The 17,651-nt window shown below is 40.6% G+C and overlaps 1 protein-coding gene across 1 annotated transcript; it reads right to left on the reverse strand.

The window, feature by feature from the left end:
- Positions 1 to 247: 247 nt before the first annotated feature.
- On the reverse strand, positions 248 to 14,465 carry actr1b (actin related protein 1B). Its single transcript, XM_066714429.1, has 11 exons — positions 14,248 to 14,465; positions 8,822 to 8,886; positions 8,163 to 8,238; positions 7,689 to 7,814; positions 7,097 to 7,221; positions 5,531 to 5,747; positions 5,315 to 5,407; positions 4,774 to 4,948; positions 4,605 to 4,666; positions 4,099 to 4,139; positions 248 to 3,693 (listed from the first exon to the last, which is right to left on the reverse strand). The coding sequence occupies exons 1-11, from the start codon at positions 14,293 to 14,295 to the stop codon at positions 3,591 to 3,593; spliced, it is 1,131 nt and encodes a 376-aa protein (XP_066570526.1). The 5' UTR covers positions 14,296 to 14,465; the 3' UTR covers positions 248 to 3,590.
- Positions 14,466 to 17,651: the final 3,186 nt, after the last annotated feature.

Consider the following 17,651-nt stretch of genomic DNA (forward strand, 5'->3'; position numbering starts at 1 on the left):
GCATTTTGGGACAGATCAAATATACACAACCACAAAATAAAGAAATACTTCTGTAAAACGTAAGTGGGTGTGTTTATTGTGGTGTACTTGACTTGTGTGTGTGTGAATATATAAACATTAAATCACAGTCTCCTTTAAAAAAAAAGCTGCAGATTTAAGAAATAAATCCCCATTAAAATACTAGAACCATGATGTATTCTGATCCCCTTCCTCATAATAGTAAAAACAGGTAGCAACCCAAAAAAACTGAGACAGCAATCATTAATTTATTTATTATAATGAATTTACAAAATTAAAAGTACAAGCAACACTTCAATATATTGTACATTTCAGTTCTCTGCATCTTGTGTATGTGTGTGTATTTTAATTTGACTATTTTTACAATGCAATCCACCGTAGACAAGGCTGATGGTCTCCTTGCTCTAAAACACAGTTGCAGAATCGATTTCCCAATACAGACACACAGGTTTTCAGGCAGAGAATACCTCCAGAGAGATGTTGGGGGATAGGAGGGGGCGGAGGGAAGGGGACAAGGATGGGACAGGACCAACTCGGACACATTAGGCACCCCCACCACACCAAACCAGCGTAAAACCAAGACATTCAGCTCCCAATTACAGTCATTGAGGACAGTAGGGTCTTCTGATTTCTACCTCCACTCCACTCCATAACTGAACGGTTTCTTTTGCTCGATGGAATGAGTTGAGCATTTAGGCAGTCTTTGGAAAGTGACAATTTCAAGATCACTAAAATATCACAGCAGAGTGGTTTCCCATTTGCTGAAACCATGAGGTGAAAAAAAAAAAACATCCTGACTTCAGTTTTGGATGATAAAGTTAGGGCTGGTGGTGCACAATGCAGAATAGCCTGCTGCCATGGAGCACTGGAGTCTGTGCTGTTCCCGTCTTGATCGCCTTCCATTCACCAGAAATGTTAGTTGTATCAACACAGGGGTGAAGGGAAGTCTTGGCTCAAAAGCCAACAGGGTTTGTGACACAAGAGCTCAAAGCAAATGCATAAATGTAGCTCATCAAGAACTGTAAATTGACAGCATCAATCACCCCAAGAGAATAGTTACCTAGGACAGGGTTCAGCCTCACACATTTAAGTATAATGAAACTGACTTCAAGCTAATTGTCTATCATATTTCTTGCCGTCTCATGCATCAAATAGTATGCATCTAACCTAAGCTATGTAATTCATGTCTGTTTAGTCAATGGTTTGGTTGCACAAGCTTTAGAAGTCTCACATTTTTGAAGACTGGTTTGCAGCTCACAGAGGCCATCTACTGGAGATCATTGAATTTGCAGTGATATCCTGCATTTATATGCAATAGGTCCCGGTTTGTAACTAATGCACTGCTACTGTTCAAAAGCCATTTCGGCAATAACATTCACAAACTGAATTTCTTTATACATGATGATGTCAATAAACACTCGGACTAAATGGGAAGACTGCTAAAAGCCTGCAAATATGGAAGTGGCAATGTAAATGTATGCAGTAAGGAGACTGGACTAAATCTTTAAGAGCCTTGTCTTGCACCAAGCACCATACATTTAAAAAGACAGTATGAGCATCAATTGTATTTTGTTTGTTAGTTTAGCATTCATTTCAATATACAGGATGGTATTATCAAGTATTGTAATCCCCTTTTAGAAGACTCTATAACCGTGTGTCCAATTCACTTGAAATTCACAGGTACACAGATGGATCACAGACCTGTTTAAAGGCAGTTATAAAAACTATTTAGACAATGCTACAAGCATGGGCAGAGATGTTTTGGGTTGCACAATCCCCTGATCTTCTCCTCATCGACATAAATATAAGTCTGCAGGTATGAAGCAGCATGGCAATCTGTCTGGTTGTAGTTTTTTTTGCAAAGTGCTGTAGTCAATAGTCATTACTGTGAGAACACCAACAGATATGCAATGCTGTTCCATATACAGTGCACATGACGGGGTATAAATTGGTCTTCCATATGCCCATCCTGTGAATTGTAAGTGAATATATTTCTCCAAGGTGATTGCAAGACTTTTTAATCACCATGTATTTTGATCTAGAATTTCAATTGCAACTAGAAAGGAAAGCCAACCAGAGCCCGCCTCCAAAACCGGAACCTGAACCCAACTGAACCTTCGTTGGCAAGAGGACGAAAACGCACAGGAAGAAAGCAATGATTACATCAGCTTAGCTGCTAATCCCCCACATCAGATCAATCTGTGATTTATTTGAATGGCTCCTTTGATCTCTGTTAGTTATTGTTTATTCTTCTGCTGATTTAGTTAAACCGAGCAATCCCAGAACACAGAATTTGCTGATTTTATCTCAATAGAGCAAACAAATTGAAAATCTTCAGTGTAGTCTGAAAGGCAGATAATGTAGAGTTAATGTACAATGAAAAGCCCCAACACTTCTCAAAGTCCTCTTCAGAGGCCTGAATTTCCAGACAGGTACAATATCACTGACAATAGGTGAAATTTACAATTTGTTTTTACATTTCTTCAAGGAAATACTCAAACAATACAACAAAGTGATCACTGCGCTTTTGAAATGATTTGAAGCCTGCAAAAGACAAGTGGACACTATCGTGCCCAGACCCAATTCAAATGGCAAATCAATTATAAGAATCTAATGATAACAATTACAACATTAACATTTTGCTCCACTGTAAAATATGCAATATAGCTAGATCAATGGGGGAGGGGGATAGACATTTATAATGTATTGCATCTGATATGTCTTCCCTGATATGGCTAATATATTAAATAAATTGATCTACATGTACAAAACACATTTTAGATAGGTCAGCAAGTTTCAGAGTACAGTCTACCCCTCCAGATAGATTTTTTAACCATGTATTGGGAAAACAACCGAAAGAGCAGACTAAACCTTCAACTCAGTGCTATGGTGGAAGTGAAATGTAGTGTAAACCATTGCCAGCTCTATAGGGGTGTTCAGATACTGTTTTGTCCCCTTTTAATTATCCATTGTAATGACCACGCTAACAGGAGAACTAAAATACAAATGTATTTCTTTGATAGTAAAGGCCTGCAATGTTTAAAATAAAACATAAAATGTGATCATAAAAGAACTCACTTTATGCAGCCAACAAAAACATTCATGAAATAGCAAAATGTCAATAGAAAGAGCAAAGAGAATATCATAAGGGGGTTGAGTTAGCAATCATCATAAATATTTCATGCTTCCATCTGGGAATGCAGCCATCAGCTTCTCCCAGACACACAAACGGAAAAAGAGTCCGCTACAGAGAGAGCCGTGCCTGCAAGCCTGCTGTGTTTGACAGGATGGGGGTGCTGGGGATTTACCCGGGACGGCTTGCCCGAACCCTGTGCCGGTTTTGGCTGACGTGCCCTGCAAAGGTGGGGAGGGGGGGCTATTAAAGGCATGCCGGGCTGCGGGGTTCCTGGCCAATCCCTGTCCGACGGCGGGGGGTGCGGGGGCTGGGAGAGGCAGAGGAACATGTATTGGAAAGGAGTGGCAGGGGGAGGGTTGCTGGAGGATTTCAATCTGAGGGATTGAGGCTGGGGGTTGGGGGGGTCCTCTCTCACTCGCTTGCTTTCTACCCCTCATTAGAAGGTCTTTCTGTGGATGGCTCGAGCTCCGTCCTCTTCATACTCTTTCTTGGAGACCCACATCTTCTTGAAGGTGTCCAGGGAAGCCAGGATGGAGCCCCTGCACAGCAAATACAGATCCATTAATGAAGGAGCCAGAGATGACATCATAGATGCTGAGGGAGCTTGTGAACTAAACTGCGGTCATACAAAAATGATCACATCCCTGAGGGAATCTGTACCACTTGTCTCATAGAAAGAGAGAATTTAGCATAATCAAGGGGTTTTACAGTGTTTCCACATTCCACAGCTCCACATAGATCAGGAATTGGCTGCTCTCTTACAATCTGGCACCAAACCACCTCTATACCAGATATGCTAGCATCTGGCTGTCGAATGTCTTTCATGAGGCTAAATTTAAACAGAGTTTATAAAAAAATTGTGAATCCGACAGATGTTGTGGTTTTAATACTTATGGACCTGGCTTAAGACTACAATAAAAAAAGACTATGCTGCAAGATCTTACCCAATCCACGTTGAGTACAATCTCTCCTGGGGTGCAGATATCTACAGAGAGAGAGCAGAACATTGATTTGTTGGAGGAAATGTTTCAACAGAAAAATAACCATTAAGTTGCACATTTCACTTGACACTGATCAGAGCGAAGCAGCAGGGTGGACACTGCAGTACGTTCAACAGCGCCAATCACTACTGCTGAGCCAGAGAGATACTACAAAATGTTATTCAAAATCAACTTATACTCCCACAGAAGACTAATTTAATTTCTTTGTTATAAAAAATGTGGTCTGATTGTTTCTACTTTATTAAGTTTAGGTTGCTAACAAACTACACCGGCATATATAGTTTCCGAAACAAAATCTGGAAATTTAGGGTAATGTCAAAATTGCAGTATCAAAGAGAATAAATCACCTCGGCATTCATCTCCAAGAAGTCTACTTAAAAGTCTTTGTGCTCCATTAGTTAATAATTCTGCACAGTACTTACAGTACACTTAAAAACAAAGATAGTTACCTTTATTTTGACATCTTTGGGTGCCAGCTTCTTCACTTCACTTAACAACCTATCACCAAAACCTAAAGACAAGAGAAGTAGGGAGTTGAAAAGGGAGCAGTGATGACGAGAAAGCCAGAGTCACCATTTTGGACAGCAACGGAGTAGAGGAGGTGTAGAGAGAAAGTACCTTTGAACAGTGTTGATCCCCCTGATAGTACGATGTTGGAGAACAGCGTCCGGCGCAAATCCATGTCCGATTTCTGGATGGCAAAGGCGAGCACCTCGTGAATGCCCTCGCTCTCATCTCCAATCAGGTCCGGTCGGAAGAGCAACTCAGGGGCGCGGAACCTAGCTGGCCCGATCTACAGAGAGGACAGCACAGGTCAGCACCAGAGGGCTACAATGGGGCACTGAATTTGTGATCCCTTGATTTTGAAAGCAATTGGACAGTGTGCATTGCTCGGTGGGGGGCTTTTCTTTATACATAATTTTCATGTGAAGTATGAGCCTTTAAAATAGCACCATCTGTGACATTTCTACTTTTGGCATTTTTTGATCTTTGGTATTATTGGTGTGGAGTTTGTTTTGTTTTGCTGTTCCCAGCATTAAACACCGTTAAAGCGAAGAATTGCTGTCCGATTGCTTTAAATGAGCTTTCACTTCTGTCTTCTTACTCCATATGACTGACTTTGTATAATTTCAGTATAATAATGCATCAGGATCCTTACATCTAGAGAGCTGCCATCTGGGAGTGTGTACTGGGCTTTCTCCGTCTCCAGAGTCTCATCCTTCTGGGGGTTTAGGGACAGGTAGCACGCTCTCTGCAGGGAGGTAAAAACAAGGATTCTGTAACTGTATAGGCGAGACATTTCAGAGATGGGGGAACACTGTAAAATAACATGACAGTGAGACAAGAAAGCCCTGGGCCCCGTTCCTTGCCATACCTCCTTGATGGTGCGCACCACCTCGAACTCTGCCGAGGTATGGAAGTCATAGCCCTCTTTGCGCAGTAGCAGGCGGAGGTATCTGGACACATCACGGCCGGCAATGTCCACGCGCATGATGGAGTGTGGCATGGCGAAGCCCTCGTAGATGGGCACTGCGTGGGTCACCCCGTCACCTGCGTCTAGGACTACGCCTGTTGTCCTCCCAGTGGCATACCTACCAGAAAAGAAACGGCACCCATCAGCCATCATATGCACCTCACTAACAGGGTTCTCACACTACCACCAGCATAATATTTATTGAGAGATTGATTTTTCATTTTGGAATCTCCCAACGAGGTTTCATCTTTCTGGAGGCACTGAACTATCAAACTCTGCATTTCTTTGGAAGGAAGGACAAAACACAAGTGCTCAGAAACAACACTGTCAAAGCCATCTGCTGTTTTTCCACACTACAAACTCAGTATCTACTGATTAATCACTGGATCTGAAACTACTAGAACTTATATAATAATCTGAACCTGCAGCCACTCAAGAAGCCAGAGGTCTTTATCTAAGGAGTCCATAGGCAATTTCTGTCCACTTCACCAAACTGGGGTGGGGTCAAATGGCCAAATTGTGTGCCAACCCTGGATATTCTACACCTTGGCTTATTACAGCTAGGTTGTCTCTTGCTTGATGCTTCTACAGGATGACAATTACATTTAGAAAATATAAAGCAAAGTTTCCTCTGGAGCTCTAGATTGTATACATCTGTGGTCACCAGATTTAAAAAAGGTATCGTTAACCAATAGAAGGTCCAAACAAGGGTGACCAGGATCATTCTCGACCTCAACGGTATGTGCAGAGAGGTTAAAAAAAAATGAAAGTCTTTAGTTTTAACACAGGGAATCATGAGGAGACTTAATGCACATTTACAAAAAGCAATTTAAATCCAGGACAGACCTTTAATTTAATTTTAGCTAGCTTTAGTTTGTCATCCCCTCCAGAGTCATTACATAGTGCTGCCAATGTCTCTAGACGTGATGTATAATGACCTATGTTGTTACCACGGCTGGCGTCAAGCAACTCCAAAGATGACTCATCACAGAGGCTGACCTGCAGATGATACCGGGACATGACCAGACCAGAGATGAGGCCCCAACAGAATTGACTTTCTCCTTGGAAGGGAGGAAAGCAATCCGCCTTGGACCCCAGAGAATAATTTTCTCCAAATTGGAATTTTTGTTTTTTTGTCCTCTATGCCTGAGGTTTTTCTTTCATACCTAATACATATTAAATAGAGATTTAATCACTGAGACTTAATTTAAGTAATAAAAAGGAAACAAGGACCTGAAAGCATTACTGGAAATTAAGTGGAAGTGCATTTAAGGTTGAAAATGGAGGGTTCTGAACGCAAAGAGTTGTGGGAGTCTGGAACATGATTATCCAGCCACGTTGTTGAATTGGTCCTTCAGGAAATGGCATGGATCAATCTAATGATTGGATAACCAAATGTGAAAAGACATGCGATATCCTTTTTGTCAAGTTTTTCTTATGACTGACTATGATTTTTCGTTGACTCACAGACTGAGGACGGCCTGCATAGAGATGAAGAGTGCCGGCACGTTGAAGGTCTCGAAGAACACCTCAGCTGCTCTCTCCCGATTCTTACTGGGGTTCAACGGGGCCTCCGTCAGCAGCACAGGATGCTGGGTAAGAGAGAGAGGATTTCATTTTACATTTTCATACATCCATGAGACAAGACTTCAGAGGCCAGCCTGCCCTCATTACCACTCACAGAAACAAAACTATTGCCAGAAACACAGCTAAAGGGTTATTAGATGATATGCAAATCCAATTTCAAATTCTGTAAAGCTTGGTGTCTCAGTCCTGTTCTCTTTATAAACCTGACTTTTCCAAGCTTACGCAAGAGCACAGCCATCAGCCAGTGACAACAGGAAAATAAAAACATGCAACCACCCCACCCACAATTATTACTCATCAAGATGCCATCTTAAACATTACACCATTTCAGTGGCCTGTGTATCTGACATGCATCTCATGCTGGGTTTCTGAGGATTAATCAAGATGTAAAGAGAATGGTATGGTCAGTCCCTGTTTCTGATTGAGATTTGTTTCCATTATACTGAGTATGTGTGCATTTTCTTCAGCCCACCTCCTCAGAGAAGGTCTGCAGCTGGTCCTTGGAGTAGACATACTGCCAGATGCGCTCCATGTCATTCCAGTCCCTGACAATGCCATGCTCCATGGGATAACGCACTGACAACAGCCCCCGGTGCTCCTGCAGAACAAAGAGAGAGAGAGAGAGCAACAGTCAGCTTCTCAATGCATCACAGAGGGACCCACTTGGTTTAAGTATCTTGGCACTGGTTTATTGTTCATCTATATGTTTTGCAATGCTAAGTGAATGGTAAAATGTGTACAGATGATGTCTATTATAGCAATCAAAAGTTGTCTAAGATCAAACAACCTCATATAAACATCCCTTCTTTTCCATAAGAGTCTTGCAGAGCAGTAGAAATTGGGAATTCATGGGAAGGCAGCTGATCTTGGGAGAGCAACACAGAATATCTAGTTTATCCGAGTCTCAAGTCTGGAAAAATCCTCAATTATGAATCAAAGCAGTTACCTCAGCTTTGGGGCCGATGAAGAGATCTCCCTCCAAGGCGCCCGCCATCACCCGCACGTGTTTGGGACGTCCCACACTGGAATGCAGACATGAGTCATGTAAAACACCTTGCCAACTTCAAGAGGTTTAATTAAGAGTCAAGTTTTTGCATATGCAAACTCCAGCCTGAAAATCTATCACTCTATATTTGATCTGATTTTACACGTATTGCTATGAGATAGGCCGACTCTGAGCCATCCTAAATATGGCCAAGTCCAGTGGTGGCCCAGAAAAATCCCCAAAACCTCTTTCAACCTGCACATCAGCAAAGGGCCACCACAGTATAAATTTGACATAATAATTTCTTATCTGTGGATATAATTATAAGTTGATTAGGGTCCAATTTTGCCTTAATGCAACGCGTTTGTGTGTGTGTAAAAAAAAAAAGTGCATTCATTTTCATATACAAAAAGCTTTTGGGAATTCTACTCTTCTCACAGCTGGTGAAATTTTAATTTTAATTGAGTACAATACCACAGTAAGAAATAACTACATCAGGAGATAACAGAGAAATGGGACAATGCTTGTATTAGAACTTAACAGTAGGTTACATTATTGTATAAGCTGTCTGTAGCACAAAGACATAAAAAAAAAAAAAAAAAAAAAGGGAAGGTACTTACTAGTTGGGGAAGCAGTATTTCGGGATCTGGTCACCAGCAAAGCCAGCTTTGACAACACCTGAACCCTGAGACAGAGAGAGAAAGGAAAACCATTACTTTGAGAAATGTAGCAAGGACTAAGCAACAGATCCTTTTTAGACACAGTGGAGGTCATTTAAAGTGCATTAAAATTCAAAAGGAAAAACAGCTGTAATCCCAATCCTAATGCTTAATAACAGATTCTAAACTATCTTCAAGGAATTGCACTGGCCATTCTCTATTATTGTGTCGAATGTGTTTGGTATGAGACTTTATTCCCGAAACGACCTTAAGGGACCTTAAGGACAATCTTAGCCAAATTCCAGGATTGTTTTAAAGTCTGCTTGGTGCAAAAGAAAAGTTTTTCTGTATGTCTGAAATGATTCAGAGAAGGTAATAAGACCCCCTGTGCACAGTAGTAAATTGGACTCATTTCAGGATTTAAAAGGTGCCTATTTGAAATTCATGTTTGCCAGGACACAAATTAAGTGCCTGGTTATGTTACAATCATATATAGATTTACTTCTAATACAATTTGGTAAAACATAACATATGGATTTCCTATGCAATGGGAGTGTATGGTTTTCCAAATTTCTGTCCAGTCCACTCCCGCTGCCTGTACCCTGAGCAACATGACTGAGAGTGAGTAGAGAGGATCTAATTCCACATCACTCCTCCTCGTTTTTTTTTTTTTTTACAAAAGTCATAAGACACAGCCACAGGGCACTGAGTTTCACATCTCTTTCTGCTGTGCTGACAGAGACTCTACAGAAATAACTCTCCACCCAATCTCGCTGCATCCATCGTAGAGAACAGCCATAACCCATCCCTATTTGATTGAGCAGCAACAATCCCACTCCAATCTATTTCAATGTGGATGATCTGTGGCACAATCCCACAATATCCCAGTGTGTACCATGGAAATGAAATGGATCAGGCTATGTTAAAGATTGCATAGTCAAGTGAACTACTACTCTGAACAAAAACTCACAGTCACTAGTTATGGTTTATTTGTAAATTGCAAAGTTTAGGTATGTATTAGGTCATTACATAACTATATCAGAGAAACTTCTAGTTCAAAATAACGTCTGCAAATCTTTAGTTTTTTCATATTTAAAATTGATACTATGCAATATAAAGGCTATTATATAATTGTTATCATGCACTCTTGGGTTGGGCTATCAGGAGATATTGCCACTGTGCCTCAGGCCTCTAACTGAAGCCAGGGCATGGCAATATCTCACTACTGTATAATACACACCCTCTGTTTTCATTACAGACCACAATCATTTCAGGGTAAAATCTGCTCAGTTTCTGAACTCAGTTTCTGCTGTAAACTTTAAAAATAATACCAAAACAGGGAAAATGTTATGCTCTCCATCACAGCAATTGCTAATTGATCTCAAACCTTAATTCCCCCACCCTGGCTGTGTCATAGGTTCAAAGGAAGAAAGTTGTCATTTCAAATGAAGCACCCTGTTAAAACAGGTGAACAACTTGGTTTAGGTTTTCTAGGCCTTTCTGCTTAACTAGAGACACTATAGAGGACAATATCACACTCATTAGAATCTAGTGAATATAGCATAATCACTTCCTTATATAAAATGCATTAATCATTTACTGCATCACACCTAAGAGCAGCTATTGGAAACCAGGCATCCATGCTTGCTGTTGCTTGCATCTTTCATACACTTCTACTGAATCAGCTTTGACATTTCCAAAATGACTTATGAAGTAGAAACACTGATCTGTCTGGAGAGAAAAAAACATTATACTGTCAGCTGCGCTGAAAGGAAAATTCATTTTATAACTGGAATGTCCAGTTCATTTTTTTAAGTAACTACCACTGGTTAGAGGCATTGTATAATTTCAAAAGCAGAAGTGCCAGGCTTCTAACCGCAAAAAAGATCTATCCAGATCATTAATAAAACAAAGATGCTTTGTAAGTTTGTTCCAATTCATATTCATCCCTTTCTTTATTATTTTATGAATATTTATAGAGAGAGAAAGTGATCTGAGATGATCAAACTACATTTTGACATGATCATGTTATTTTTAAATAATTTGTTCATATTTAACAGGACAGAAAAAGCTTCAATCAGTGGTGTGCTGTGAGCATGCACTCTAGGGACTGTCACATCTACCTTTTAACATGTATAAACCAATGGATAGGCTATCCATTGATGTGGAGGTGATGACAAAAAAAAATTGAATCAATCTACACTTGGGTTTATTTCAATGTTCTTCAAATGTTGACATTAGAGGTGTGTTCAGTCGAGTGCAAAGTCTATCTCCATTCAGGAACATATGGAATCCCGTTTTCGATTTTTTTTATTTTATTTCTGGGCGCACACACTAGTTATTTGCACACAGTATCTCATCATTTCCACTAAGTATCTCATAATTGCGAATTAGTATTGTATACAATTTCTGTTACTATGACTGGGGAAGAATATAACATAAGAATGTGGGGCTCAGACAAAAAAATATGCAAGGATATGCTGATAGTAAATGTGTCAAAACTCAGGCTGAAAACATAACCTGGTTGATTGCTGAGATTGATAGCAATATATGTGCACCCAATTTAAATTGTCCAGGAAACTAGATTCAAGAAGCTTGTGTCAATTCTCAAGCCAAATTCAAGCCAAAAATTACTATAATACATTGGAGAGCTTAGCGATGAAGATTTTATCAATATTTCAAATCGACAGCAACAGGATAACATTTCTGTAATCCATCAATTAACGCTGCTATGTTGGAAGTAGTGTTAAAGTATGGCTTAGCTGTTTCTACGTTACACCTTCATCAAGGTTAAAGGGTTGTGTCTGTCCCTTGCAGATCCACACACAGGTTTGGTAAAAAATAAATAAATACATATTTAGAGTTTAATCAGTAGTAATACACCCAGATTAAAATTACAAACCCAAAATACTGTCAGTCCCCTCACAGACTAAAATTACCCAGTCCTTCTCCCTTTGCTAGAAGCAGATTTTTCCCAGTCCCAGTCAGCAGCCGCTAATTGCCAGCATCGGTCACATATTTAATTAGCTCATTAACAGGCTTATATACACAGTCCCTCACAGTTAGTCAAAAGAATGAGATACTAAGTTGAAATTCAGGAGTTCGACAACCCCAATAGAAAGCAGTTAAATAGAGCCTATTTTGGCCTTAACCAAAGGAAAGGTGAGCTGGCCATGGAAATGATCCCATTGGAACCCCCCACTAGGTTAATGAGCCAAGGAACTGCTGCAAAGGTGGTGTTTGGGCTGGAGGAGGCATGCAAAGCAACAGATGCAGGGAAAGTGCGTTTGTTGCTGAATACTTATGCTTGGAAAGGTGGCTGTCTTCTATTAGCAGGGGGATCAAAATCTTGTTTTAATCTGGCCCTCAATTCCCATGTGTGTCCCAGAGTCCATTTAGAATTTATATTAAAGATAATCAAAATGTTGTTTCTACTAACTCTGAGCATTTAAGTCCATTTAAAGGATGCTAAATCAGTCATTTCATTATATTTCACTTACGGTCCAGGGTACCACATGGGCTCAATATACTCTCAATCCAGATCAACATAGACACAACCTAAAACAATATAATACAGAGCTACATTACACCCTTAAAGCTGTAAGGCACTGGATATGATGCAGTCAAGTTGATTTAACATTGGATATGGTAAAACTGCTCACGAAACAATGACAGACGTATATTAAACTAGCAGCAATTAGCTCTAGCTGCAATGATGTACTTCTTTTCTACTATTCTATTTTATTCTATGTGCAATGGCCTTTAGAGCTGAATGCAAGGTACACTGCAAAAACATAGATGGCAACTTAAAGAGGACATTTTCAAGGTGGGATTTAAAATACTAGCTGATGTGATAGGAGTCTGACAGCATTTGTGAGGAAGATACTTGATAGATAAAAGACTTCAGAAGAGATGTTCAAACATGGACCCTTCCAATACATGCCCTCTACATGTTTTGGTTCAACTAGCCTTTGAGGCAATACCTTATGACTTTTGAACTGCACAATCACTACAAAATGGACCTTTGGGGGTACCAGGAAGGAATAGAAATGATACAGGGTTGTCATTATTAATAATCCCTCATGTGCTATGCACTTCCTAATTGCAATTGAAATAGTATCCACTATTACAAAGCAGATAATGCGTGATTCATCACAACCTGGCGACATTAAGCGTTATATTGTATAGAGCAAATTCCCAAACCAGTCCTGGAGTACCCCCTGCCCTGCTGTTTTTTGTCCCAACTGGGCTATTACTTACTTAATTGAAGCGTATATTGTATGAGTTCAGCTAAGGATTCAATTAAGCAATTAAGAGCTGTTGCAACAAAAACCTTAGGACAGAGGGTCCTGCAGGAGAGAAACCGCTGATATTGAGCAATCAATCAAAGTATCTAGTTTCCTGACACCTAACTATTTTATTGCAATAACGGATTTACTAAAATAACTTATTATTGACAGCACACTTCGCAAGTATATTTTATTATTCATAAGTTTTCGATTTCTAACTTTGATCATTCATATTCAACTTTGTTTGGCAGGCTTTTCCTTCAGAATACTTGTATCGTTTGCAGGTAGATTACATATCAATTATTCAGCATTTTAAAAATCGATAGCTTTAGTGTAATGGCGTTTAAGACCGTGACTGGTTTATCTTAGTTACGTAAACGGTAATAAACATTTTGGAAATCAATCAGCGTATTTTGCGGATGAAAATGAGTGCAGTGGATGATGGAGACTGGAGTTTGTTTAACAGGACAGTCCGACAGCGCACAGCATCCGTGCACATGACAGACTGTGCAATCCGGATGGAGATGTTTGCACAAAACCCACAGACTTCTCCAAGGGAAACAAATGCGATTAACAACTAGTGTGCACTGCAAAAACCTACCGCATAACACCTCCACTGTAGCCAGGTTTCTGGGAAAAGTAGCAACCACCACTAAACCGACATGATGATATAGGCGGGGCCAAGGCAATCGCGACACAGTGACTTCGGTCCTTATTTTTAATTGTGTACAGTTCGACATTAACAGCAATCCTTATACACACTGGAAATGCATCAGCATGTGGAATAGCAGGCTGAGATAGTAGGTGGATTACTGCACCAGTGGTAAGCCATGGCATTATTATTTTCAGGGACAATTCAATAATGACAATAGCTTGTATTCTCTGGACACAGACACCGCGTCTGGATGCGCTCTGCGATGTCGAGATGAATCGGTCTGTAAGTGTAGGTGCGGTTGTGTATCAATGCAAAATTATGATGGTTTATGAATACAATCCGTGCACAGAAAAGCATCTTAGGTTTGAGAATAAACAAAAAAATATATCTTTCGCCAGCGACTGCTAGGGTGTGAGTAGTCCTCATAAATACTGTGTACTTACATTATCAATCACCACGGGCTGGTTAGCTATGATGTCATACGACTCCATCACGAGCTGTTCTTAATGGATATCACTCTATTTGCTCCCTTTTCCTTTCAAATGTCTAGATTTTACTATATACATATAGATATAGATATATATAAAAAAGCCGTGTCACTTTTAGGCTCTCGGATACACAGCAGCTCGCTTCGCCTCAACCTAATCCGCTAGGGCGACACACCTCGAGAGACATCCGCGGTGGCCAATCAAAACGACGCCGGCGCGCCAGGCTGGGGAGGAACCCTGGCTAACCGGACGCGTCACGGAGCCAATGAAGACGCGGAGAAGGCGGGCGCTAGTCCTTCAGGGTTGGTTGCAGGGAAGGCTATGATGTCATCCGTTCACGACTACACGTTTGAAGAACTCGGCTCTTACAAGTGAGGTCAAAGTTCTCCAGGAACTGAGATCTGAAATGATTCACTGAACAACAATTGACCACGACTTCGCTGGATATTGATAATATACAGAAATACATAAATAAATAAAACATACCTAGGAAAATGCAAATTTCCTAAACAGAGGATAAATTAATTACTCTTATTTATTTATTTATTTATTTATTTATTTCAGAATAATTAAAGCACAGTGATTCATAAACCTGTCCTGAAGCCCCCCATGCCCTGCTGGTTTTTGTTCCAGCTGAGCTCTCAATTGCTTAATTGAACCTTTAATTGAACTAACAAATCTGTTCCCAAATGATAAAGCAAATTATCCACTAATGATCGAAGATGAAAATGTAAAGAAAAGATCTTGCTGGCTCAAAGTGCAACTGAGACACTTACAAGCCTCAGGAGGCAGTTTGGAGGAACTAAAGCTTCCCTTGCAAGAAGTGGGGGGATTGAAGAGAAGTTGACAGAAAATGTACAAAAACACATATTGATGAACTCTGTGAAGACCAAGGAGGATCTAACCCTGATGAACATTGTAAGGTAGCTGTGTTCTGTGCCAACATTTACATTACAGTTGTGCTTAGGCCTACCCCCACCATGTTTGGCAGGGGGGGGGCAGCATTTTGTGTTACGCCACTGCCAGTACCAGGCCCTTTTTAATATCCAATGAGTGTAAAGGTTTAATTAGACCCATTGGTCCGGCCCTATGGAATGGCCGGTGCCGTGATATAATGTTATATTATTTTTTGTATTGTGCCCGTGATCCACTTGTCCACAGGTCGACTGTTGAACCAAGAACTCTTCCTGTGCTCCAGATATTACATTCATTGGATATTAAAATGAACTCGGGCAAAGACCCAGATGAAGACACGTGATGGCTGTTTAGTATTTGCTCATTTTGACAATGATGGTCACATAGGTCTCAAACAGGATGACAAAGGTGGCTATCGTGTTGGGGATGGTTACAAAGATCAAGTAGCCCATACACAACGGACTGTAGAGGTTGGACGTGTCGCCGTACTCCAAGCAATCCCAACCAACCAGTGGCAGAAAGCCGAGCAAGATGGCAAGAACCCAGTTGACTGTAGCTGCAATCAGGCTTTGCCACTTGGTAACCTTATGCCTTTTTGGCACATAGTCAGTCACAGAGAAGTAACACTCAATCCCATGCGATTGTAAAGGGTTGACATAATGGCTAATGAAAAGGCAGAGTAGCCCTTGAGAAGCTGCTCAGAGCCATAGATAGTGCTGTCTGGTTTCATCATGAACAGCATAGACACGTAGAGGGAACAGAAGCTGGTCAACAGATCCGAAAAGCCTAAGCTGTAAAAAAGGATGAAGATGGGTCACTGATATTGCCGTCTGCGTAACAATATTATTATCACGGTGCAGTTCAACACCAAAGAGACCGAACTGTCCAGGACCTGCACCATGCCAAGGACGACCACAGTCTGGGTACTCCAAATCTCAGTTGTCTAGTCTTCAGAAGCAATGCAGTAAACTATAGTCACCATCTTTACAACAGTTCACTATGATTATGTTGGATCACCGCCGAGATGGCTCTTAATGGCCCAATAAAGACTTTCCGGGAACAGACCCTGCCGTGTTGAGAGCAAATCATAATCACAATAGCAGCATTATGTAGCATCAGTTAAACATTAGTCACTCATATGTGAGGAATAAGCAGAATGTTTATCTTAAATACAAATAATTAAATAAATAAAACATGACAGCTTACTTCTACAGTAATGATGTATTTTCTCCTGGAAGTATCGGTGAAGCCATTCAATTGACAAAGTACCGGGAATTACTCCTGTTTGGGGTTCAAAATAGATATCCATGTACATATGCTAGAATTCATGGGTTGAACCTACAAAGAACAAAAAATATAGATTTTTTCTATCAGTTATAATCTTTTAATTTGCATGTAAATTCTATATGAAGCATGTCTCGCACAGCCATAGAAAGCAAAAATACAAGCTTTCACTAGCACTGTTAAAGACTATACTTTCCAATGACCAATAGATGTCACTACTACCTTACACAACGAATTCCACATAAACAATTCCTGCAGTAATCAATGCTGGGAGCTTTTCAGGGATCCGGAAGATGTCAGTCTTTCCAAGAGGAAAATTAATTTTAGGATTATACAGCAGTTGAAAATGAATTAAACAGCGCACAGACTTCTATAGAATGGATAAGCAGGCAGAATCAATTATCATTTTCTGCCGCTCCACAGCTGCCCATGTACCAATTTAATTTTTAAATGCATATTTCATCAGAAAACGGGTCGAAATGCGTGTTAAGCCCACAGAGTCAAACGGAGTATAGGATTAGAAGAAATACTGTGACACATGCAGATGTGGGTATACAACCATCAGGATGACTTTCTAAGGTGCTATTCCAATGCTCAATTGCATCTCATTACTGTAAATTCCATAAATTTCCCAGAACCATGTCTAGCATTATGTTGGGTGTATTTTGATAAGAACATTTTAGCTCTGAGCTGAAGCACTGCTCTAAAGAAGACCTCTCCCCCCCAAAGTTATCAGATTTCCTTAACTCATCAGCTGGGAACTGGTTTACATCAAAATTGACAGTCTGGGAGGATGGCACAGAGAATAGGCCAAATAGTTTGGAATCCTGCTGTGAAATGTCTGGGGAAGGGGGCCTGTAGGTAATAAAAACTCTTTGAAATGGACGAGAGCCGAAATCCAGACACAGAGCTACGAACCCGGGCCAACCGGCATTTCCAAAAGATGGCATGGATTGACATCAGTCATAAATCAAGCCCCCCTCCAATAGGACACTGGGGGCTGAAACCGAAATCCAATCTCAAGAACTCAGGAACCAATCACCTATTGATCTGACAGACTATAAGGAACAGCGCACAGTCTCTCTCTCTCTCTCTCTCTCTCTCTCTCTCTCTCTCTCTCTCTCTCTCTCTCTCTCACCTAAACCAGTAACTCGCTGCCA

This window comes from Amia ocellicauda, chromosome 9, assembly GCF_036373705.1.
Source record: "Amia ocellicauda isolate fAmiCal2 chromosome 9, fAmiCal2.hap1, whole genome shotgun sequence".
In the NCBI taxonomy this organism is placed as follows: Eukaryota; Metazoa; Chordata; class Actinopteri; order Amiiformes; family Amiidae; genus Amia; species Amia ocellicauda.

Bases quoted from the DNA above. Each gene is read 5' to 3' on its own strand.
- actr1b (XM_066714429.1), bottom strand. From the start codon at position 14,295: ATGGAGTCGTATGACATCATAGCTAACCAGCCCGTGGTGATTGATAAT. The intron at 5,748-7,096 runs GTGAGTCAACGA...CTTTTCTGGTAG, and splicing joins ATGCAGGCCGTCCTCAGTCT to GTATGCCACTGGGAGGACAA. The intron at 4,140-4,604 runs GTAACTATCTTT...CTCTCTCTGTAG, and splicing joins CCAAAGATGTCAAAATAAAG to ATATCTGCACCCCAGGAGAG.